The sequence below is a fragment of the Anguilla anguilla genome, chromosome 2 (assembly GCF_013347855.1).
Source record: "Anguilla anguilla isolate fAngAng1 chromosome 2, fAngAng1.pri, whole genome shotgun sequence".
Classification (NCBI taxonomy): domain Eukaryota; kingdom Metazoa; phylum Chordata; class Actinopteri; order Anguilliformes; family Anguillidae; genus Anguilla; species Anguilla anguilla.
In genome coordinates this window covers 32,063,150-32,087,280 of record NC_049202.1, presented here as the reverse complement: position 1 = coordinate 32,087,280, position 24,131 = coordinate 32,063,150, and the positions used below count along the sequence as shown (strand labels likewise).

Below are 24,131 nucleotides of genomic sequence, written 5' to 3'. Positions count from 1 at the left end.
CTCATTCTGTGTTAGGAATGTGTCGCCTTAGAAGTGAAGTGCATAATTACAAGTGTCTTATTAACCACGAACCTGATACTCAACCAATAATGAATTACCATAATCATCATTTAAGCAAAAAGAACACAGATTTTCAGTTTTGTTTTTAGAACATTTTATATACATATTCAATAATATTCAATCCTAGAATAGTCCATCTTAAACCAAATAAATGCTTTTTTGCCCAACCGCCCCCAAGGAAAAAAAATATTAGTTTTACATTTGTGTTGTACACTGGTGTTTGTGCATTTGTTTAAAATAGCAGTACTCATGTTTCGGTCTTAAATAGAAATAATAAACCATGTGCAACATTCTTTCGCTCAATCTTTACAGTTCGATGTCCCAAAAATATGGTATTTGCAGCACTGTTAAAATGCAATCTGACAGATTGTCTACCATACATAACAGGTATACTTCTGTGACAAAGAATAGGAACAGTCTGGCCAGTTTTTTTTTTTTTTTTTTTTTTCGTATTTTTCCTCACAGCAGTAGTGTCATTCATAAACAATGCCAGAAACATATCCAATTTATAACAATTAACTCAGAAACATATCCAGCTATCATGAAGTTTTACAATACAGGCACATTGTGTATCAAATGTTAGGTCGTAAACAAGCCTGGATATGGTACCATGACAGGTACACAGACTCTGATGCTGACATTACATAATATCATAATCAAACCTCTGAGTCACTCACTTCTCAAAATTCGCACACAGTTCCGCTGCTGGCCAATTTATTTGTCACCAATGACACAACCCATTATACATGTCAGGCTTTATATTCAACCAGACCCAGGCTGAAATGTCCTTTATAATGCCACTGTTAACACCATTCATGACAGAGGGTTGCTCTTCTCCTGACTCTTGCGAATCCTCTCCTGTAGGAGGGCCCAGGCCTTTTGAACCTACAGATGGACACCCACACAGAACAAAAAGAGTCAGGACAGCATCAGACAAGATCAGGATAGCCAACGGGCTGACGCTTTTCCACATTATCTCTTAGATACAGAAAGTGCATTTACATTTACCGCAGTCCGGTTCACAATGTACCACAGTACAGGTTTGAAGAAGTTGTCCAGAACTAGAGGTCTAATGAAAGGGTGGTGCAGCTAATACAGAGGTGGGTCTCAAATGATTCTGTGGTGTGGGGATGGCTGGTTTAAGCAGCCACACCTGCCCTGGGTCAAGCTAATTAGACCTGGCCGATTGGATAATTGGCCAGGCTAATTGGACCCAGGAACAGGAGTGGCTGCACCTGTGCGTAGTGAGGTAATCACTGCGCACAGGTTAAATCTGCCATCCCCACCCACATCAGGAGCTCTCTGTCATGACAGGGTTTTTACATCTGCTCATTTGGCGTTACCATCTTGCCAAACCCTCGTACAATAAATCTGGACTGTATGAACATCTTCTCCCTGTGTCTCTTTCCTGTGCCGGAGAAGCCCCACGTTGGGCGCCACTGTGGCAAACACGCCTGCCACAGGCCACCGAAGTGGCTTTCCTAGGGGCCCTCCAGCACAGAGACACAGGGAGAAGATGTTCATACAGTCCAGATTTATTGTACGAGGGTTTGGCAAGATGGTAACGCCAAATGAGCAGATGTAAAAACCCTGTCATGACAGAGAGCTCCTTATGTGGGTGGGGATTTGAATACAGGATAAAATAAATAACTATGCTAGATAAGTCATCTATGATGCACTGGCAATCTCAGTCTTTACACACTAGGGAATGTGTGCACCTTTTTACCTGTATTTGTTATTATAAAATGTGTTTGGGATGTTTCTGGGCTTGGTGCCCTTTTCTGTGTGGGGAGGGGTGGGCATAGCTACAGAGCCTGTGGTTTGGTATCAGATTTCAACAAAGTGTTTGTTGCTAGTGTGCTGCAATGGCAGATGCCAAGATACAGCGAAGCAAAAAAGACGAGCCGACAGGGCTCGTTCAAAAACTCGAGTCAACCTTGTAATTGCTTTTCTTCAGTGGCGAAGAAAACAAAGTTCACTAACAAAGCTAACAAAGTTGCTAACAACTTTGAAAAGGCTACGGATAGCTTCAGTGTAAAGATCGTTATGACACTGCATAATTACTGTTATCATCTACATGGAATTGTTCCTTTTGCTAAAAAATGTATTTTAAGTATCTCTGACCACCTCACCTCTTTGCTTGACATTTTGCTTGTAGCGCTCGAGGGTGTGTCCTCAACTGAGGTGAGTGGGCTTTACAAACACAATCTACAAGGGCCACAAAATCCTACACAGTATACCCTTAACAGAGCATTTAAAAAATTTAGGCATTATAGACAATGGAGTTTTCAACAACCCACCTGCCGAGTCAATACCAATCACTTCACAATTTTTACCTACTGTACTGTAAGATCCCCTAGAGATGACTTTGCATCGGTTATCACTGCGCAATGTGGAAACGACTGCTATCGTGAACACATTTTGCAGTTTTACTGCAATCATCTACTATAAAATTACATGAAGTGGTGATAATGAGGCTTCATTTACCCAGAAATGTAGTGGTGTTGTGCATTAATAACCAATAAGTCTGTTTTGCTATGGAGCGTAAAAACGTTTTTTATGGCTCACAAAAGTTGGTGCTTCTTTACATATGGTACATCTGCCTATTGGCGATCATGAAGCCTCATCCTCCCAGCATTCAAGATTCCCAGCATTCAAGTATGACTTTGCGAGAATCCTCACTTGTCTCTGTGTGACATCAGGGTCCCACAGTGTGCACAGCACCACGTTGGCGTGTTCAACTCGTTGGGCATTAGGCCACTGGCTCTGCAGTCTCCTCCGCGCGTCCTCCTCGCTCACCCCGTCCCGCGCCGTGATCCGCGACACTGCCTGCGGAACCGCCAGGGGCGAAGCAGGGAGAGAACCGCTCAGTTTTCAGAGGGCATGGCGAGGGATGGTCTGATAGTGATGCGAGTCACCCGACACAAGCGGTCATGTCTGCATTTCCATTGTTTGCTGCCATCATAAAATGTCAATTTCAGAGACTTCTTCTTTGAAAAATGAACCTTGGTAATCTTGGAAATTTGGCAATGGAAATGTGTGAAGAGTAAGGGATGGAGGTACCTCTTCCTCTGGGATGATGGTGACCCAAACCTCGTGCACCATATCAGTCCAGCCAGCTTCCAGCAGTACAGCTGCATCCACAACACACACCTGTTTACCTGAGGAAGTCAAGGAACCAGGTCATACATACGCGTATTCAAAAGAAATCCTCCAAAGACAGATGCAGGTACATCCACACCCATCCACCCACACACAGTCCTGTTCTTACCTTCCTCTCTGGCCTCCTGGATATTCTGTTTGACAAGGAGTGCTATCTCTGGCCACACGATGTCAGTGAGGGTCTTCAACCTCTCCTACAATGCCGTAAAAGCACAATCAACACACAATGACATGGCACATTTACACAACACCATGGGCATTAATTTAATTCGACACCACACTGTACCTTGTTCTCAAAGACTTTTTTGCCAAGGGCACGTCTGTTGATTGTTTTGTCCTCATTCAGAATATCTAAAATGGAGCATAAACGTATAAGCAGGAAGGAGTCATACAAGGCATTTGTGTAGAACACATTGGACTAGATTTACTAAGCCTTGTGCAACTTATTTTAAGGCACAGATATGATGCATTCTGTGTCAAAAACATTACGCAAGTATCAAGGATTGATTTTTGCATGGAAACAGTGACATCCTGCAACTTCTGTGACAAACACCCAGCCACAGAAATAATTACCCTTCTGGGAGAAATAAAAGATGACCTAGAATCTCCCACACAACATTGCCATTCCATCCCATCAATAGTCAAGCTTTGCATCATTGCACTCTCACATCAGGATCATTTCAATCGATAATTGCCACCACAGCTGGAATATCACAATCTGCATTTTGTCCTGCACTGAACTTTGTGCTGGATGCACTCTTATGCCACACCAGACGATACATCAATTTTCCCCACATCTAATGAAGGTATTCACACACTACACAGGAGTTTTTTGAACTGCACATTTTAAGTTTTGTTTCATACGCAAAATGTGATTAGTAGACAGTCCCACTCGCTGATTGCTGTAGCTGTAGCCTTAGTAAATAAGACCTTAATTTCACGCAGACTGCGTACGCACAATTTTGCATTGTGAGTTTTATGTACGTAAATCTGGCCTATTGCGTGATGTCTGAATTTTGAACACAATTTGTTAGCGGTGTAATGGAGGAAAAATGCAGAACCAGTAGTTATCCACAATATTAAGCTTCTCCTTTAATGCTTTTAAATATTTTGGCCCTGATATGCAGTCTCTGTGCCTTAAGCTCTGCGAGACCTTCTAAGATGTCCAAAAAGAATCCATTAGAATTAAATCTGATGAGAAACATGTTTCCAAAGTACAAAAATACCAAATTACTCACACATACAAAGCACTGGCTATAAGTCATTACTTCAGATCTAGGCCTGCCATTAAAAGTATTGATATCAAAATTGTGCCAAGTTACATGAAATAATATTGACTCTTACCTCACACAAATTAAACAAGCTGTATTCCAAAGCAATGCTACCCAATGTTTCCCAAAAAGTATCGAACAGTAGAAACAGCAGAGCAGTCTGTTTGACATGACACTGCACTTGACACTTAAGAAAATTGACATACCTGCCATGAAGAAGTCGTTATAATTGCGCTCGTTTCTATACGACCGGTAATGTTACCTACCGGTAATAATGAGTTTCCCGCAAAGAATATACAGATGCAAAAGCAATAGTTTAAATCTTTCACTTCTCGTTACCCTGCAAGGCAGTGTAATGAGTGAGAGGTTTTCATGAGTCCGAGGGGGGATTCAAACCTAGCCTGTCACTCATCCAAAAGCGTCACAGGTAGACGCGCTACCCGGTGAGCTACCACAGGAGGAGACATAGTAGCAGCAAAGTTTTGCTCTTTTGAATAAGTGCACTTCTATATGCCATTTCGCATGCACATCAAATGTTTTTATTGGCTGACATACGTATTATTTGTGGACCTGGAGTATCTGTGATGATGTAATCAGGCAGGAGAAAAATCAAAAAACACAAAATCCCCTAAGTTTGGGGCTTTATTGTGTGGACATATGAAGGTGTTTGTGAATTCTGTCAGTTGAAATGGGGTCAGAAGGTACAGAAATTAATGTTTTTAAGGGCTGACAGTCTGTGGTCATTGTGGTTATTTCTATAGGGAACCTGAAATAGTATGCCACCCCGCCAAGGCGTAACTTGACAGGATGACATACTTACCATCCCAATTAAGAGCACTTAACTAAGCACTACAGTGGATCATTATGTAGAGCAGAACAGCATAGGAGGCCTTCACACCTTCGCCAAATTCTTCTACCACTCTCCTGTATGCGACAGCCCCAGGACGGTAGGTCTCGTGCCCCAACTGGTCGCCATCGATGCAGACCGCTCCCAAGGCCTCCAGACGTCGGGCGATGGAACTCTTTCCGCTGCCACTGCCCCCTGACAGCCCGATCACATACGGAACAGGGGGGAGGAGGGGATTGTCCTGTGAGTGTAACAGAGGGGATGGGAGAGTAGGCTAAACGCATTCAACTCGAGGTTCCAAGATTCTAGGTTCTGGGGGGCTGGAATGTGTATTGCCCTACTTGTCCTGGATAAAACAACCTAATTAACTTCATTAATCACATTACTTAACCACTTCAACTGAAATACTAATTTTTAAAAAAATCTGGACTCATTAACTGAGGCTGATTAAATTGCTAGAAAAAAGGTTGTGTGGAGCAGTCCGTAGGGCGGCTGACTTTTGAGCCATATGTGGTCCTCCAATGAGGGTGGGGCTTCGATCCCCACTATAGCACTTTCTTAGCCATAGTCCTTTCTCTATCTGTTACCCTCTCTCCTCTATATCTCTCTGTATAAAGCAAAAAAATGCAAAAGGAGGGCAGATGGCCTGTTTTTCTCTGAAGTAAAAAGAATTTAATGTATGAAAATAGCGTGAAGTTTTCAAAACTGCAATTCTAGAACAGGAAAGGCACAGCCACAACAAGGGTAGTAATGTGAGAAGGTGTTGATGACCCAACTAACCCTGAAACAGGAATGGTAAAGTTCTTCAAGAGACCTTGTCATTTTAATTCACAAAAGAATGAATGGAGGAGTGTCCAGATGCTGTTCCTGACAACACCAACCAGAGCAAACGCAAAGAAAAACTGCATTTACAACAAGCAAGCTAAAACATAGGCAAGCTAAGAGATGTGGCCAAAAATATTCCATCTGCTTCTGATGCCTGAGCAGAGCTTCATATTTGCCACTAGCAAGCAGTCGTATAGCTCACTGTGACCTTGCCCTTTGTTCCAGAGCAGGACTGGACTGTAGGAGTCATTTTAAGAATGGGGAAGTTGCTTTCAAACAACAAGGAGGACAAGTTATCCCCAGAGGATTAAAAGAAGGATGGTGTCGAGTGGCAAAAGGGTGAAGAAACAAGGTTTTATTTTGACAGGGAGGATACCCTGCCTTACTGCTGTGATGGTCTGCTGTGAAGAGTCAAAACAGGATCCCAGGCACAAGGCAGCAGATACCATGGACAAAGTTCATCATAAGTGAGCTCCATGAAGGAGGAAAAAAAAGTCCAACTGCCTTGTCTCAGGAAAGAAAATATTAAAGGGAAACCCTGCTGCTTTTCAAAGGACAATGAATAACCAAGTTAGAGCAAAGCCTCCTAACGTTATTAACAAAGAAAAAAAATGGCACTTTCTTAGTCCAGCAAAGAAAAGGGGGTGGGGTTCAGAAAAATGACATCATAAATTCACACAAAGAAACAAGAGCCATCTGTGTAGTTCTCTGACCATGAACTCATTGTTAGTCGTGAGGAAACATGGTGAATCACTGCACTTTGATATGAAACAGGGTTTGAACAGGGAAACAAAGGCCCTCCCAGGACTCAAGCTCCCCATTCAACACTTACACGCAATGGGCAGTATGACATTGCCCTACGACTAAATAATCCTGGAATCGTATTTGAACAACATCCTCATAAAAAACAAAAATATGCACTCTTGCACAAGATTGGTTGTGTTCCACGGCTAAATATGGATGGCTTTCAGTCTCATGTTCCCTTGATATCTTTAAAAACCTTTTTTCCTGAAATATATTTTCTCCACTACCTAAAAGTCAATAACGAGAACAGCCAGAGCATAATACGTGTAATGCAAAATTTATGAAATAGCGTTCAGACACTAAATAAACAAGCAACCGAAGAAAGAACATAATTTGAAAGAAATGGGGGAAAATCATAGATTTCTCAACAGGTGACTTCTTGATGAACTTTAAGAGCACGTTTCCTGTTCTGAGCGACTAAAGAATAAAAATTATTTACTACAAAGGAGGGTCCCCATTGATCAATTTAGGAACTGGTATTTGTAAACCAACGAAACACAATGGAAAGAAATAATGCAGGAGCTTCTACTCAGCGTTCTGTGAGCCGGCCATGTGGCTAGCACGATTGCAGTGTACTGCAGTTCAACACCTTCACATGCACAGCAGCTATGTGAGAAACACATGTATGCTGTTCATTGAAATAACAGATAAGAATAGTAAATCTAAATTATATATAAAAAGTTCAGCGCGAGTTTCCAAATCTAAATAGATGAAAAAAATATGATAGATGAAAAATATTGTGTGTGTGCTGTAAGGTGTCACATGAGAAACACTCTGTCTGGCAGCTGAAATACAGGGAGCCCTTAAATTGTGCTTTAGAGAAGGGGTGTCGGTACCTTGGGGGGCGTGAGCAGAGTTCCTAGCAGTCTGGAGCGTAAGCTGGAGGAGCTGATCTTCTCCTCCTCTATCTCACTGTGGTGGGCATCTTTGATCACTTGGATCTCATGCAGCACCAGCTCTGAGAGACCCTGTAACAGTGACAGCACATACATGCACAAACACAGAAACACAGTCAGATAACTCCCATCTGCCACACATACCACATGCATGGTACTGTGATCATACAGCACTATACTGCCACCTACATACATGCGCACCAGATCAGGTTCAAATCCGTATTTCATTTGGATTCAAATACATTTCTGTGCTCTATTGATCTTTTTGAGAGTATTTCATTGGTTCCAATGCACCAGACAAGATCAGTGAAGTGTAGAAAAAAGTATTTGAATCCAAAACAAATACGTATTTGACCCAGGTCGGATGTGCACACATGCACGCACACACACGCAAGCAAACAGGCACGGCTATAACCTATTGTACATACACATTTGCAACCACAGAATTAGAACGTCCTGAACAATCAGCACATGAGCATTTCATGTAGGCGCACACACAAACCCTGCAAACTCACAACATTATACTGTCAGCCTTTCTGTTACCATTGGTTTTATTGAGGCTTTTAGAAATTAGAAATGCCATTAGAAATTTGATTCTGCTTCAGTTCGAAAAACAGCCTTAAGCATGTTTTTCAACTGTTATCCTCAAGGGGTCACTGGAGGACCTCAAATGGTACAGACAAGTGACTAATTATACAACTACCTTAATTAGAGGTAATTGCTTCATCAAGCTAAATGACTGGGTGGCGCAGTTGACATATTTCTCAACAAAAAGGCAATCAAGCACCTGTTGGTGAAAGACTGAAGTGCATGCAAGAAAACAAGTGGAGAAAAACTGGTGGCCCTAATTATATGCAATAACTTTGGAAAAGGCAATTTTCTTTAGATTTGTTAGCTACCAAGAGTTTATACATATGTTCAGTAAATAAGGAAACCAGTTTACAAAACAATTAACTGTGTAGAAGCCATGCTGCTTGAACTTCTGTTGGGACACTGTAATTGTATGGTGACATATACAAAATTAATTGTATTTATTTTCACCTAGCAAAACAACACTTTTTTTTTTTTTTCAATGCTTGACTAACTAGTGACCTAGCAAATGTTGGGTAACTCTGATAATCCTTATTAATGTAACATTCCTGTATTTTAACTACTTTCAAGCACAAGTGATTTACTGGACCCAGTAAGTAAGTCACTGAGTTCAGCGAACACAGTGATTCACTAATTGAAGATTGAAGAAAATGGTGTAACGCAGCACAGCCAGAACACACAAAACTGTAATTAGAGCTTTCTTTTATACACAGCTATTTGTGTACAGGAATAAGACCACATCATGCTATTATAAACAGAACTAGCCATCACATTATAAAGGGGCAGTTAAACCAAAGGCTCTGTGGATGTTCGTGAGTAACTGCAGGATTATATTTGGGAAGAGACGTTGCTATCCGTTTTATCAGGACAAGCTGTAGCGAATATCTAGAAAACTCATCACATTTCAGCAAAACTATCTGGATAGAGAGATACTATACCAGATAAGTGGTATCATACCTTAATTTCATTTTTGGATTAATTGCCCCTTTAAGGAATGACAAACATACACAGCTGAAAAACAAAGATTCAACTTTCAATAATGAATACCCTTTCAATGTAAGCAATAATTAATCATTATCCCTGTAGAATATGATCTGAACCACTACTGAATGGAAAATCTGTTATACAAAGCAATATCTGGGCTAGTTCTGAAACCGTTAGCACAGCCACTTAGCCATGACTCAGAAAGAGCAGAAAAAGAAAGGGCATGATGTATGAAAGGTCCTTTTTCAGACGCCGCTGATGGAAGAGGAGGTACTCACGTTTTCCAGGCGCCTCTTGTTTACGGCCTCGCCTCCCTTCCTCGTCTCTTCGCTGACCACGATGCACTGCAGCTCGGAGTCGGTGATGGAGGGGCCAAAGGGCTCGGAGAGGGGCACAATCTCATACTGCAGATAGGGCTTGATGTCTCGGAGGAACTCCAGGAGCCTCTCGGATCGTAGATCGTAGGGCTCTATTAACTCCTTCAGCACTTTCTCTGGGGTGAGGGAGATGACACAAGTGCCGTGAGCTGGCTGGACTGCCCTGGCCCACTTAGTAGGAGAGGACGGATTCAGGGACGGGGGGGGGGTAAAAGTTTAACTCTAAGCATAATCACAACTGCCGAGGAACATATGCACTCATGGCACAATAATTCCTATCTAGGGCCACCAGTTTGGCTCCCCTTGTTTTCTCGCATGATACTTCAGTCCTTCACCAGACAGAGGTCGCGACAGCCCCTTTGTCAAGCCCCTCCTCAAATCATTATCCCAAAAGCACCACCTCAGTAATTTAAGAGAATCAGGAGTTTTAGTGCTGGGCTAAAACAAAAACTTGCACCAACACCAGTCCTTTTCAAATAAGACTGGACCCCGCTGTTTTAAACAAATGCGTTTTTCTTTTTACTGCAGTGATACTCATTCCTGGTTCTGGAGAGCCACAGAGTCTGCTGCTTTTTGTTTTTTCTTAAGATCGACCGATTCTGACCCAAGAAACCAGTTGATTTGAATTAACTGTGTAATGAGCTGCTTTAACTGATCAATTGCTGTGCTCCTCAAGTGCTGAGTAACAACGAAAGCCAGCAGACCCTGGAGGACTAGACCAGGAATGAGGACACTGGCTCACAGACATGCTTTTCAAAACATTTAAACTTTTATCCATGTTCACTTTCCTTCCTGGCTCTTCCCATATTGGATAAACTAATTTTTTATTTATTTATAAATGTCAGAAATGTTTAGAAACTCTGTATGAGTAGTCACTAGACCAGTGGTCTCCAACCCTGGTCCTAGAGAGCTACAGGGTCTGCTGGTTTTTGTTTTCACCTTAAAATCAGCAGCCAATTGAGACCCAAGACACCAGGTGAGTTGAGTTAACTGTGTAATCAACTGCTCTAATTGATTCATGAAGTGCAGAGTCACTATGAAAACCAGCAGACCCTGTAGCTCTCCAGGACCAGGGCTAGAGACCACTGCACTAGACTAGTCTGTTGGAGTGCCTATGGGGAACCCTGGAGTATAACCAATGAAATACAAGTGTAAATCCCTACAGGTCACATGGTGGAGATATAATTTTAGTTAGCAACCAAGAACCTTCAGAACTGGACACTGGACCCATCTTGCAACCTCAATAGTTGTAGCATAAGCCCATTGATGAAAAGTGTTTCATAAGGTATGAATATAATTTTGTATTGCTAAACATGGCAACACTGGAGAATTAAGCTAGCCATAACACCATTACAATACACTATTGCATTGTTTATTCTATCATCTGACACTCAGATATTTACAAATGGGGAAATAGAAATTTGATACCTTGCTGGACTGTACACTAAATGCTCTGAAACTCAAATCTGCAACCATCTAAAGTCAAAGTCCTGACACGTCACACCCACTTGCCCCTTCCCATCCACTTACTTTTCAACAGTTCTGTATCGCAAAGCCCAATCACAAAGCGTCTGTTAGCCAGAAGGCAAGAGATGTTGAGCAGGGTCTTGTGTGCCCCGTGGAGCCGGTCGAATGTGCCACCCACCACCACGTCACTGTAGGTCTGCAGAAGCTCTGGTTCAGTTTCCCCAGCCTGCTTCAGGTCTTCCTCCTCTGGCCGCTCCCCACCCTTCTGCAGAGATTTCAGCTGGGGATGGAGCAGCACGGAAGTCAACCCCGGGGTGCAAGTGTAGCAGCACCCAGCATATCTCTGCAGGCATTGGGCCACCAGCGAAGACTGGCCCGGGTCTTGCAGGGGGAAGTCAGTCAGCACAACTTCCGGGGAGTGGGACAGGGCCTGCGGGGAAGGGAATGGGTCATTGGTTCCCCTCGTCCCCGTCAGGCCCTGCTGAGCCCGGAAATTGGTCAGCAACACCCGCACGTCCAGATGCCCGCACACGTCGGCTGCGTTGCTGTAGAGACGGGAAATAAGGCTGGAGACATCCGCCGCCGGGGGGATGTAGACTGGTCGGGCCTGGCCTGCGCTGCCCAGGTTGAGTCCCGGGTGCAGGTGCACGTACAGTGTGCGCTCCACCACCTGGGCGGCCGAGCTGAGGACGGGTGCGATGCGTAGCGGGAGGGTGTGCAGTGGAGACGTGAGGACCAGGATGCCCGTGCTGAACATAGACATGCTGCCTGGCCGGTGACAGACACACACTGGAGTGGGGCTGCCTGGAAGTCAGGAAAAATGGACCAGTACAACTTTCTGATGAATAATTAAAAGACCAGATTTATTGCAGTAGATGTACAGTGCAAAGTCTGACTGACAAACGAAAGCTAATCCTAACTAAATGAAACCATGTCTGCAATAAGACAATACTTAACAGCTGAAGACAAGGGCAAAGTGCAGTCAATCTTTCCAGTTCAATATGAGCTTAAATCTCCTTAAATTATTGCTGTAACTGTCCACGTCCTGTCCAGCTAACAACGCTAAAAAACCAAGAAGACTGAGTAAGATGAGGCATATATCTGCATTTGAAGTATGCCCAGTCTTACGAGTCAAAAGACTGCATTTCTATATTAGTACGTTAAAGTCTAAACTAGTATTTTAACAGTCTCTAACGAGGTAAAGCGTTAGCCAGTTTTATTTCAAGGGTCAGCGTCTGCAGGTTTTTGCCGTTTTGCTTCAATCAGTAGCCAATGTACTCCTGGGAAACAAGGTGGGTCGACATTTTAGCCAATCAATTACTTAAAATGAATTATTGAAGCACTGAACCGAAAACCAGCAGACGTGGCCCTCCAGGACCAGTCTTACACCTCTGTAAATTATTTATTTCAACGGCTTTAGAAAGCACCGTTAACTAGACATTCTGGAAGTTAAAGTACTTCAGACTTGGCTACCACAGAGTAAGAACTGAAAAAAGGCACAGAAAATCGGACATCCAAAACCTCGTGTCTTGCCTACTTGGTTGCTATAAAGACTAGGGTAGCTGTCAAGCAAGCCCTTAATAGTATGAATTAGGTAGTTACGCAAACGCGCCGATTTAGTCTGCCAGCCGACGAAGAGAATTTGCGACGAAGTTCAGGCAGCTTCTGATTTCAGCTAGCCAAGTTAGTAATTAAGGTAATGTTAGCTGCAGAAACTAGCCTGTTGGCTAGCTAAAATTAGGCGTTAAATAATGAAAGGATCTGATGCATAAAGAACAGCATGATATATTACCGTATCGTAGTGTAAGTACTGGGAGGGTTAAAATAATATAGCGATGGGCATGTTTTTTATACTCAATCGCTTCATAAACTACACTTCGATTGCAGGGGTTTTGTTTTGCTTCCGTAATGAGAACCGGCTTTTGACCTACACAGCCGTCTGATAACGTACTGCATGTTGATTGGTGCACAGGTTTTGTCACATGACCAATATGACCATGTATTTCTGGGAAATGTCGTCATCCGTATACATTTTTTGTGAAAGCAACGAAAACTTTTTGTCGTTGTACTGTAAGCAAACTGACATCAGACTCGTCACATATGACTTATCGGCAGTAGGTCTATGTTTCGAGCAGTATTATATTTTTTACAGTCTCTGGTTTCGAGTAGGTAGATCCAGTTCTAGTTCGCTTGCCAGCTAAGTTAGGCTCATGCAAGACTGTCTGGTCTCGATATCTTTCGACAGAGGCCGCCGTTGTCTCATGAATAAAATGCTTGTGCACGAGAATAGTAATTTGTGGTCAATTTGCGGCAAGTGATGGATTGCCATAATTAATTTAGACCTGCAGTAACATCAGTGAAGATTGTTGGCGGTTGGTCTACCAGTATTTGATGTCCATCCATGAACTTTTTAATTCATTAGTTGAATTGCAGTTCCCAGATTTACTTAATTAAAATGTAATAAACCCCAAGCCTGTAATATGTGATATTGCAGTGTTGCCTAAATTGTGTTTCCTGAACTGGTTCTCTCGCCGGTTTCTTTTTACCTATTTAGACTGCTCCTGAAAACTCCCAGAATGCTGCTGTACAGCAGGAGACCAAATGATGTGCAGTGACTGGAGAGCCAGGTCCTGAATTGCTACTGAAAACTTGCTACAAATGTGTTTAACTATAAGACTGTACACTGAAAAAGGATACCTGTCAGAGTCACCCATGATGTGTACTTAACTGAAGAAAAAAAAAGTTCTGATAATAAAGAAACTGAGGAGTGTGTGTTAGTTGTTGTGACAGGTCAGAATAAGGTGATCTCACTTGAATTTATTTACTCTTTACTTCATAAAGTCTAATGGTTTCTTAAATTTGTATGAAACCATGCAATAATTGTGAGAGGGTGAAGTAGTTCCCCAGTTGAATCCCAAGGCTGACTGCATTAACTGGAGCCAAAGTGGAAACAAATGTAAAGCGCAGTAACTACACTTTTGGTGCAGCTGATTTCCAGGGGAACAAAGTTATGTCAGCTGAGTATTCTCTGTGAGGCTCAGAGAACCAGCTGGGTAAAAAGTCAAGGCGTAAGCCCACGCTACACGATCTACTTATAAAATCACAGTGTCCCAACCCTGTTGTCACCGGCCCAACGATCTCCCTGGTTCTCCTGATTATCAACCCCACATTGTTTCAAGTTGTTGCCTCATTGCCCTGGCATTGCATCAAGTTGGAGCACACATCAAAATCAAGAGGTACTGGTGACCAGATGTTGACTAAGAGGCCCTTTTGGAATCACTTTATTTGGCTTACCAGTCAACTGGCATGCATGACATGAGCAACAGCACCTACACAAATCAGTTTCAAACCAGAACAAAAGAAGCTATTAAAAATATGATTTAGGTTTTACTGATCCCCCAATGACCAGACAGAGCATTGTCACAAGTCAAGCTCAGTATCTGTGGACAGTAACCACATGGAACAATTTAGCATTCCATTTATGCTCTTCAGCTGAAGGGGTTCACATGAGGACATTACCATCCCAGTAGTAGTTTTAGCAGTGGTTCATATAAATTGACTTAAAATTTGAATTTCAGAAAACCTAAAAAAAGGTAACAAGTTGAAGTAAAAATTTTAGGTTTATCCATTAAAACATTTTACCCCCTATTTAATCAGGTAGGTCAACAGAGAATTTTGGTCTCATTTGAAAACATGGGGAATCAAAGTGGGCAGGAAATACAAGAGACTGAGTAGCCAATCAGATGTAGGGGATGATTAAGTGATCAGATGAGTCAGTGGAATTCATGACCTCAGTCATGCTATTTTGTTCCTGCTTAGCTGTGCAACATGCCATTGGCTTCAAGCAAATTTTAAGATTGAATGTTGCCTGTCCTCTCCTGTGGTAGGGATCAACGAGTCAATTATTAGAGACAGAAACAATTGATTACTGCATTGACAAGCAAATATGCAACTTTTCACAAAGTGAAACAAATCAGTCATTTTGCATAGAGGTAAGAAAAAATGTGAATTCTTGTGGGTTCATAATCAGCCACAAGTTATGTAAAGTAAAATGACCTGTAATATCATTGGTCTTCCATTAAAATAACTGTAAAAGCTTTTTATACTTCATGTAATTTGAATTTGTACTTTTATTTATACAAGTTATTTATACACAATTTTCAAATAAAACAAAAAAAGAGAAGGCATTTTACCCCCCCCCCCCCCCCTAAAAATCACCTATGGGGACAAATCCTCAATACAATACTGTCAGCATTCTGATTGTTGCAACTAAACTGTATCGGATAGGGAACCCATAACATCCTCTGAATACAAACATACACAATCAAGTTCAACTAAAACAATCTGATGCTGCATAAAACAGCCTCTGTGCAACTGTGCAGTATGCATGTGCCAGTCGCCCTGTATATACAGTACACCGCCACGGGCTATTTAAAGTGCAGCAATATCATTTGAATGATCATCACATTTTCTTGCAATATCTTAAAATGACTAAGAGGAATTTCTTCAAACATATTTGTTGAGTAAGCATAAAAAATATTTATACAGCATTTTAAATGTAAACATTATTTGTGTTTAGGCAGAAATGGAGATACATACAAATGGCATGCAACAAAACCATAAAAACAATATATCAACTGTCAGTTCACACAAAGTAAAGAAAACATTGGTGATTATCCACTAATATGTGAGATTCTATGAAAAATGACTATCTATGATGTGTAATTTTTGACGATTTCTCACAAAATATTTTCTTGCACATGTATGTGCCTACATTTTGCCACTATTCAATGGACACAAATAAAAATATCACAGCCTGTTCCAATGCCCACCCCTATTAAACCAGTTTTGATACCTGGGCATATAAGTAGAAACTCTTCTTTCCTTTTTTCTTCGGATAGTTATAATAATCATTATTATGTATTACTGTTAAGAACTAAATACAGTGGACTCAGTAAAAATATTCATGCATATGTAATCTCAACAACAATCACACTAGATTAATGCCCACTGATGTCAGCTCTGCACCAAGCAGAATTACTTTCTTTCCATCTCAAACATTGTATTTGGTCTGATAAATGATCATGAAAATGCAATAAATTGACACAGTGTAAAAAATATACTAAATAAAGACTCCACCCACTGATGAATAATGCAAAAGCAGTTATTCACATTTAGTGAATATGTGAGAAAAACACATACTATTTTCATTCCACAATTAAAAGCTTACTATGCATCTTGCATGAGGCAGTATCGGGTTTATACTTATTAAATTGGCACATTTATTTCCAGAGAAATTGTTGCAGAGCTATATGTGATCCCTGGTCTGTTCAAAGGCAGAATGTTTGGCAGCAGAACGGCACTGCTTATAAAAGTAGCTATACTGTATTTAACCATTACATTTCCAAATTGTGTTCCACCTCAATGTTTTAAAAAACTGATTGGAAGAGTCAACTTGTAAGTAACAAAAAGTATTATATTAGCCCTTACACTGCTTCAAGCACAGTTAATGAATAAGCACATCCACCATCTTGTCAAACAATGCACCAAAAAAGCATAGGCTACTTCATTGCACCAAAGTAAATGCCATTGTTTTCATTTCATTCCATCAGAAACACACCACGCAAAGATAAAATGCAAGGTGTACTACCACTTTTAAAATCAATTTAAACATTGACATATTTCCATTTACTGCTTTTTGGATCAGTCATAATAAAAAAAAGAATCTATAAAACAAGAGCTTGAAAAGGCATAATTGCACCTTCTATCTCCAGGTTCATACTCTGTTCCACTGACTGGTTGGTCCATAACTCTCAAGGTTCATATCTCTGAGGTTTTACTGTATATGAAGTTGTCTCACTGTGTCACTGCTCTCAGGACATAGTATGTGACTAACAGAGAAGCCACAACAACATTCATCCCATCTTAGCATCCATTTTTCCCCACAAAAAAAGAATAAAACATCCCTACTGCACTGTCTTTCTCAGCATCTGCTAAACACTGATTCCTATCCTTGTTCATCTAGCAGGGAAGACGGACGCAGAGACATTCTTTGTGCTGCAGTAGGGAACAGTCTTTACTTGACTGACAAAAAAGTCAGTTCAGTCTTTTCAAGGCTTGTGGGTAATATTTCAAGAAGATTCTGTTGACAATATCGTAGGTGTCTCCATGCGGTTTGGACGGGTATTTCCTCTGGTTGAAAACGAAACCTTTCTCCACCTGGAAGACAGCTTTGTTGAATGTCTCCTGCTTAAAAGGCCAGCCCCTATCCAGGCACTCTACCAAGGTGTTGACAAACAGGCTCCAGCGCTGGGAGTAATAGTCCTCCATCAGTCCGCCCCACTCCTTGCTGGCATAATCCAGAATGTTCCCCTCTGGGCCCCACAGTGTGATCTGGTTCCTGGCATTGAAGTCGTACTGCTGCATCTCCTGCTCACTCAGTGCCAGCGAGTGCGCTCGCTCCAGCCAGACCCCCAGAAGGAAGTGGCTCTCGCTGGACAGGAGCTGGTCCAGCTCGGGCAGGAGGTCATACACCAGCACCCCGCCGGCCGTCAACAGCTCTGGCAACTTCTGGCTTTGGAAGGCGTCCCTAATTTCTCTGTAGAACTCGGCGGTCAGCAGCTGCAAGGCCTGTCGTGTGACGTCAACCAGGTCATGCCTGAAGGTCTCCACAGACACGAGGGGCTGGGCGACCTCGTACAGGAGCCTCCAGGCCTCATACAGGTCCCTGGGGTCATACCACACATCAGTTGACATGCGTAAGGATGGCCTGTGCACCAGGGGGCTGTGGTTGTGGTTCTTATAGTGTGGCACAGTACAGTTGTACACACTTCGAAACAGAAGCTTCCAGGCTGTGGCCAGGTTCTCAGTGGTGTTACCATAGCGCCTGGCAGCATAAAGGGAGACCCACTTCCCCAAATTAACAGGCTCCTTGCGCCAGGCGAGCTCGCTCATTAGTTCGTACACCACAGGGTTCTGCTCTATGCCCTCTGGGGCCATGCCCAGCCCCACCAGAGTGGAGTTGGGGTACTGAAGAGCCTCAAAGGGTCCCATGTTAATGCTCTCCACTGTGCCAAAGAGCCCACTGTTGCCCCCAAAGTTGTGCAGCATGCACCATATGAAAGGCTGGCCATAGAACGACTGGGTGGAGGAGAAGGCCGGTGCGGTCTCTGCAAACAAGTCCAGCACTATCATTCTGCCAATGGGCACACCATGTAGTAGGGCCTTGATCTGGGCTGGCTTCCAGAAGACCACGTCATGAACAAACAGCCAGCCCTGCATCAGCCAAATTGCCTGGGGGTCAACTGTAGACAAAGACATGGTGGGAGAGAGAAGAAAAGCATGGCCTTCATTACGACTGGAGACACAGTTGGGGGGGGGGGGGGGCAAAGAAACCATCTGGGCCCACATAAGAAACAGACCAGGACTGGAACATGAAACTAGGACAATTACGAGCCACAGTGAGTCCAACAATAGCAACTCGGGATGGCTTGGTTGCCATTTTTACCTGATGTCATGGCAGAATACACAGAGCTGCTGACTGCGGACAGATAGGCCGGATCTGGAGAAGCGGGTGTCATCTCGTTAAAGGTGTCAGTGTTGTAGATGTGGTCCGTCCCGAACAGCTTTACTAGCTCGGACATGAACAGACCACCAATACGCTGGAAGAGGGGGTCACGAGGGTCCAGAACATAAGCACAGGAGTAGCTACAGTTAAAGTGGCTCCATGGGTTCAGCTTGGTCACATTTGCTTGAGGAAACAGCCTGTAAAGAGTGCAAAAGCACTTGATTATACACTGATGACGAGATGCTTCTTCATCCAAAAGAATATTTTGCAGTTTTTATTTAGATGATTGATGATGACACAAACATTTATAAAAGTTAAACCATAAAACTACACGTTTTTGCAATAAGTCATTTGGTCTGTGTCACATTATGTACTTAATCTGATTATATTTCAGGTTACTGCAGAAACTGAAGATTCAAAAACCTGGTAATGGCTTGAGGCACGTTCCCCGAAAAGGCAGGCAAGACTGGCATCATTCCCAATGCTCTCATTCGACCCAAAATTTTGTACTGGAGGACAAGAGAAATCATAATGAGTGAAATAACTGCACACGGTCAAAGAGAAGGACACTTTGCACTTTGACAAGTAACGGTACTTGGAGGTACAGCTGCTTGGTATGCCAGGATTGAGGCAGTGGTCCTCCCCACTGGAACAGGTTACCCATTCGGTTCCAGGCCAGGAAGGCGGGGCCTGTGAAGAAGTCGTCAAGGTCCGTCTGATTCAAGCCAAGGGAGAGGTACACCTGAGAAGAGGAGACGCTGCATTGTCAGCCAAAATTCAAAATGCGATGGGTAAGCCCTGTCAACAGACTTAAAATGTCAATGCTGAAAATGTATTGATTGACAAATCACAACTGGTCAGTGGTATAACCTGGACAGAAGTTGGATAAGCTCCATCGACTTTTTACATTTGTATATTATGCCACTACATTATATTAGACTGTGTATATCAGAGACATTAACGTTGGTAAATGTTTTCAAAGTATGTCAAAACAATTGTCAAGCTCTACAAAATTCCAATATTTATGAAATATCAGTGATACAAAAGCTAGAATTAATTCTTGAACATGTACACACTTTAGGGAGGGAGAAAAGAGAAGATGTCAGAAGATACAGTGTACAAAACAGACATATAAAGGCTCTGATTGCAGGAATGTACGATATTCACTGATACAGTATCTGGGTGATGACAACAGGCACAGAGAGTGTAATGGCAGATAACATATAGCTCTGTTGCGTACAAAAACTGCAGTCTAGAACCTTATGGATCAGACGTGCGTTCAAGACAGCGACCGTTCCCAAATGTTCACGAACATATTGAAACATATTCAAACTTTTTTCTGTTTGCTGCGAACATTAGCTAACGTTACCTAACAGTCTGAGAAGGTAGTGCGCCACAAACAAAAATGGCTGCTGACAGGAAAGACACTGAGAGAACAAATAAGTTGAAAATCATTTGGCTGTTATAATTGACTTTTATTAATATGTTTGTTCTGACCTTTAAAAAAATTCCATGTAAGCAAAAAATTAGCTGGCTAGCAGGACGGAGTGTGGCACAGTGGGTAAGGAACTGGGCTTGTAACCGAAAGGTCGCAGGTTCGATTCCCGGGTAGGGCACTGCCGTTGTACCCTTGAGCAAGGTACTTAACCGAAATTGCTTCAGTATATATCCAGCTGTATAAATGGATACAATGTAAAAATGCTATGTAAAAAAAAAAAAAGTTGTGTAAGTCGCTCTGGATAAGAGCGTCTGCTAAATGCCTGTAATGTAATGTAAATTGTTAGACCTAATCTACCAAGCTTTTTTCACTTCTGGTAATGTTGGCCAAGTAGCTTTTGTCGTTTAGTCGCATTCCATTTTTATTTAAAATGCGTTGGTGGTGAACTAAATGGAATTTTCATTTAAAATTGTTTAACGGTAACTGTTGGCAGCAGCAAACATAGTTCACCACAAACGTTCGTCATCTTGAACGTACGTCAGGACACGTGACAACAAAACTCACACTTGAGCAATTTTGTCATTCAATTTTGTCCCCATTGTTTCACTCTTCACTCTTGGAATTCCCCTTCCAAAAAATTGCATGCCCTCTGCTACATGCTTGCAGCCCTTGAAAATGTGCAGAAGGTTAATAAGGGTGCTAGCTTTTTTGGGGAATGTAGTAGTTTAAATACATAAATATTAAAAGACTGACATGCTGCAGATGGCCTGGTTGAACTGCACAGGCGTTAGCCTATATTAGGATTTCTGTAACTGGTGCTATATTAGGATGCAGATTCATTTAGAGAAACTTCCTTTTAAACACATTGTCGTCTTGTCCCTGGGTTGGGAATATGAGTGACAAAAAGCAGAATCACGCTTGCAGTCTAAAATACCTACACTCATTAATGTTGGGAAAGTCATTCACCTCTTGCCACAGGGCCTCCTGCCCATTAAATGCCAAGGGCAGGTTGATTCCATTGAGGGCCATCCAGTCAATCTCCTGTTCCCAGCGTGGCCAGTCCCACCACACTGTGGAGTAGCTCTGAGTGCACACATTCTGGTAATACCTGAACCTGCCAACACAGCGGAGGAGAACAAGTAAGCTACCACACGCAGGACTGCAAATCAATCTAATGTCATATCCCAATTAATATGAAACAGCAGTACTGTAGTGCAGCGGTTAGCTGGTGTTTGTGGACATGAGATTACCGGTTTTAATATTGGATTGGATATTGCTACTGCAGCCCCCTTATAATGAAATGTTGCAGTAATGGTCCAGGAGTGTAAATGAGCATTGTGTCAAATTTGAGCAATGGAACTCGCACTGTGTAATCCTTTACATGTTACATGCCTTCTATGTCACTGTATGCCATGATTCATTTATGATAATAGCAGGCTGCCACATTGTTTTTCCAAATCAGAATTCTGAGTCTCTGCTTTTCTGCTAGGCTACCCTGGTACAGTATAATCACATTCTTCTGCTGTAAGACACTCCAGAAGAGAGTTTAAGTGACTGTACAGTAATGTCGCCTGATTAATCAAATCAGAAGAAAGAAATCACACCAAAATGGTGAGAAGAGAAGTCATGTGGTGACTTCTGTGAACACACCACTGACTGCACTGTAAAGCATATATATTCTGTATGCAACCCTGCAAAAACTGCCCGTCAGTGTGGTAGCCATGTTGGTGGTCACTGGTAAACTAAGGAATTGTTCAAACTGCATCAAAAAGCCTGAAGCTAATTTGTCTTGTAGGCTAATTTTTGTCCTGTCCTGCCCATAGATACACACAGTGTGCAGTGTAGCCGTCACCGTGCCTAGGATGCACAGCACCTGTACGCTCCAAGGAACAGTGTGAAGTTGTTGCTGTTGCAGCTGTATGTTTACAGCCTAAGCACCACGCATAGCTGCGGTCAGCTGGAGCGCTCCTAATGAGCCACAGTTAATTGGAGAGGGCTTTAAAGCCTGATCACAGAGTGCCGCCACGGGAGAAGTGTCCGCTGTGCTCACAATGGACAACGACAACAAAATATCAACTGTGCCTCAATTTTTCACTGACCCCTGTCCTTCACTGAAGCAGACAGAAAGCATACCGGGAAACTCGACTGGGCGGGAATGCTAGAGTCAAAGAGCCAGAGCTCTGAGACAAAGACCAAAAACAAGCTGTGAAAGACACATACTGCCAAATACTAGCATATGAAAAAAGAGTATCTGAGAACGAGACCAAAAACAGGTCTTAACAGTGTGGGGCTCATGAAAGAGAACACTGGCTATACTCCATCATTGCGTACTCTACAATACACCTACAGTATAGTATAACATCATCCTCACATAGAATACTAACCAAACAAATGCAATTACGCATTCCATCAATTTTTTTTTTTTTTTGGAAAAGTAAGAAATTGGACGCTAAGCGCTTTGAGTGAAATCGTTTCCTCAATTTATACCTAAATCACCTCATCCAATGAAAATATTCTTCTCACAGAAGCTCTTTGTCTCACATCCAGAGACAGAGAAACGCAATCGGGTCAGCCAATGTTCCTTGTGTACTTGGGGGGGGGGGGGAGTACTCAGTGTGCTTACATGTGTGGTTGTGCGTGTGATTTGTGGAATTCCGACAAATTATTAGCAACATTTAGCCAGCCATGTGCCCATTTATGTAGTCATGCATGGACGAGCAATTATCCCACCACGAGTTTCAATAGCGTTCGTGCGAGATTAACGCAAAATGATCACTTTTGGCACGTTAGTGGCACAGTAGGATTCTTCGTGTTCCAACTGTGAGCGACCAGTGACAGCATTCAGATACAACGGAGAATGCACTGGAAACAATAACGCCATTCTAAATAATTGCGATGGATTTTATACTATACTGGCTTGTTTTAAGCGTTATTCAGTACTGACTGAGATGCGCTAAACAAGTCTACGACATAATGTTCAGCAAATCGAAACGATGAACGTAATTTGACGTTTCTGAAATGCTATTGGTTACCTTTACAGTTCTATCTGCGTAAAGTGATTATGATGACAGGTACCAAGTCAAAGAAGACACTTGCGCATTACAGTGCAGCCAAACTAGAAGCAACAGTTTGAATACAGCAGAGCTTTCGTGCACATACCTGTGTTGGGTACTGATTCTCAGAACCCCAGTGACGGCGGGCAGTGGTTGCGGAATATTCAGCTGGCTACCTGACCAAGACACATGACAGTTGCAGAAATACTTTAGATAGTTGTATATTCCGGTAGCCAGTGCTACCCCCGTGCTTCCTGTCGCGGCGATTCTGTTGTTACTAGCTGACCGGAGTTCGCATACGTCAACGCTGCCATTGGCCAAAGTTCTGTCGACTAACACTTTGAACTCTCGAGCTCTGTTCCCTATAAGCCGCTTCAGAAGGTCGGCTACAGCTCTTGTCTGAATTTTGTCGCTTGCTTGAGGTTTCAAATGATCCAGAGACAGAAACTCGCCATCTACAGAAAACGTTACCGCGAATATCACGAGTAGGCTAATCGAGAGACTGTAATGCTGTAAGTTATATGTCATTTTGAAAAGAGTCATTTGCGGCAAACAGCCTGTGCATCCGAGCAAGACGATGCAACACATTCATTTTTATTTCTTAAAGTGAACAGGAAGCGTGTTTTCTTACTTTACATTGGCCAATCAGAGTTCGATCTTGGTTAACCAAGAGCTTTCACAACCAATCACAGCCGAGGATGTGTATACGACGGCAACAATGTTGTACTATTAATCACATGACTAAATCAAATGAGGAGTGGCGAAAACAGTGCATTTGAAGTCCAATTA

The 24,131-nt window shown here is 42.5% G+C and overlaps 2 protein-coding genes and 1 long non-coding RNA gene across 4 annotated transcripts; 1 reads left to right on the top strand and 2 right to left on the bottom strand.

Moving 5' to 3' along the window:
- Positions 1 to 137: 137 nt before the first annotated feature.
- coasy (CoA synthase) lies at positions 138 to 13,226 on the bottom strand. Of its 2 annotated transcripts, none has more exons than XM_035404804.1 (10): positions 13,077 to 13,226; positions 11,348 to 12,088; positions 9,719 to 9,933; positions 7,806 to 7,937; positions 5,392 to 5,581; positions 3,509 to 3,573; positions 3,332 to 3,416; positions 3,124 to 3,221; positions 2,743 to 2,889; positions 138 to 945 (listed from the first exon to the last, which is right to left on the bottom strand). In XM_035404804.1, the coding sequence occupies exons 2-10, from the start codon at positions 12,045 to 12,047 to the stop codon at positions 874 to 876; spliced, it is 1,704 nt and encodes a 567-aa protein (XP_035260695.1). In that variant the 5' UTR covers positions 12,048 to 12,088; positions 13,077 to 13,226; the 3' UTR covers positions 138 to 873. The 2 variants fall into 2 exon arrangements, with proteins under 2 accessions (XP_035260695.1, XP_035260696.1); XM_035404805.1 differs by lacking the exon at positions 13,077 to 13,226 and adding an exon at positions 12,887 to 13,041.
- LOC118220695 lies at positions 12,903 to 14,056 on the top strand. Its single transcript, XR_004764000.1, has 2 exons — positions 12,903 to 12,980; positions 13,839 to 14,056. It is a non-coding gene; the product is annotated as an uncharacterized LOC118220695 (long non-coding RNA).
- A 481-nt stretch (positions 14,057 to 14,537) lies between these two features.
- On the bottom strand, positions 14,538 to 23,961 carry naglu (N-acetylglucosaminidase, alpha). Its single transcript, XM_035404802.1, has 6 exons — positions 23,449 to 23,961; positions 21,256 to 21,403; positions 19,447 to 19,593; positions 19,275 to 19,360; positions 18,792 to 19,048; positions 14,538 to 18,588 (listed from the first exon to the last, which is right to left on the bottom strand). Exons 1-6 carry the CDS (start codon positions 23,928 to 23,930, stop codon positions 17,381 to 17,383), a joined length of 2,328 nt encoding a protein of 775 aa, XP_035260693.1. The 5' UTR covers positions 23,931 to 23,961; the 3' UTR covers positions 14,538 to 17,380.
- Positions 23,962 to 24,131: the final 170 nt, after the last annotated feature.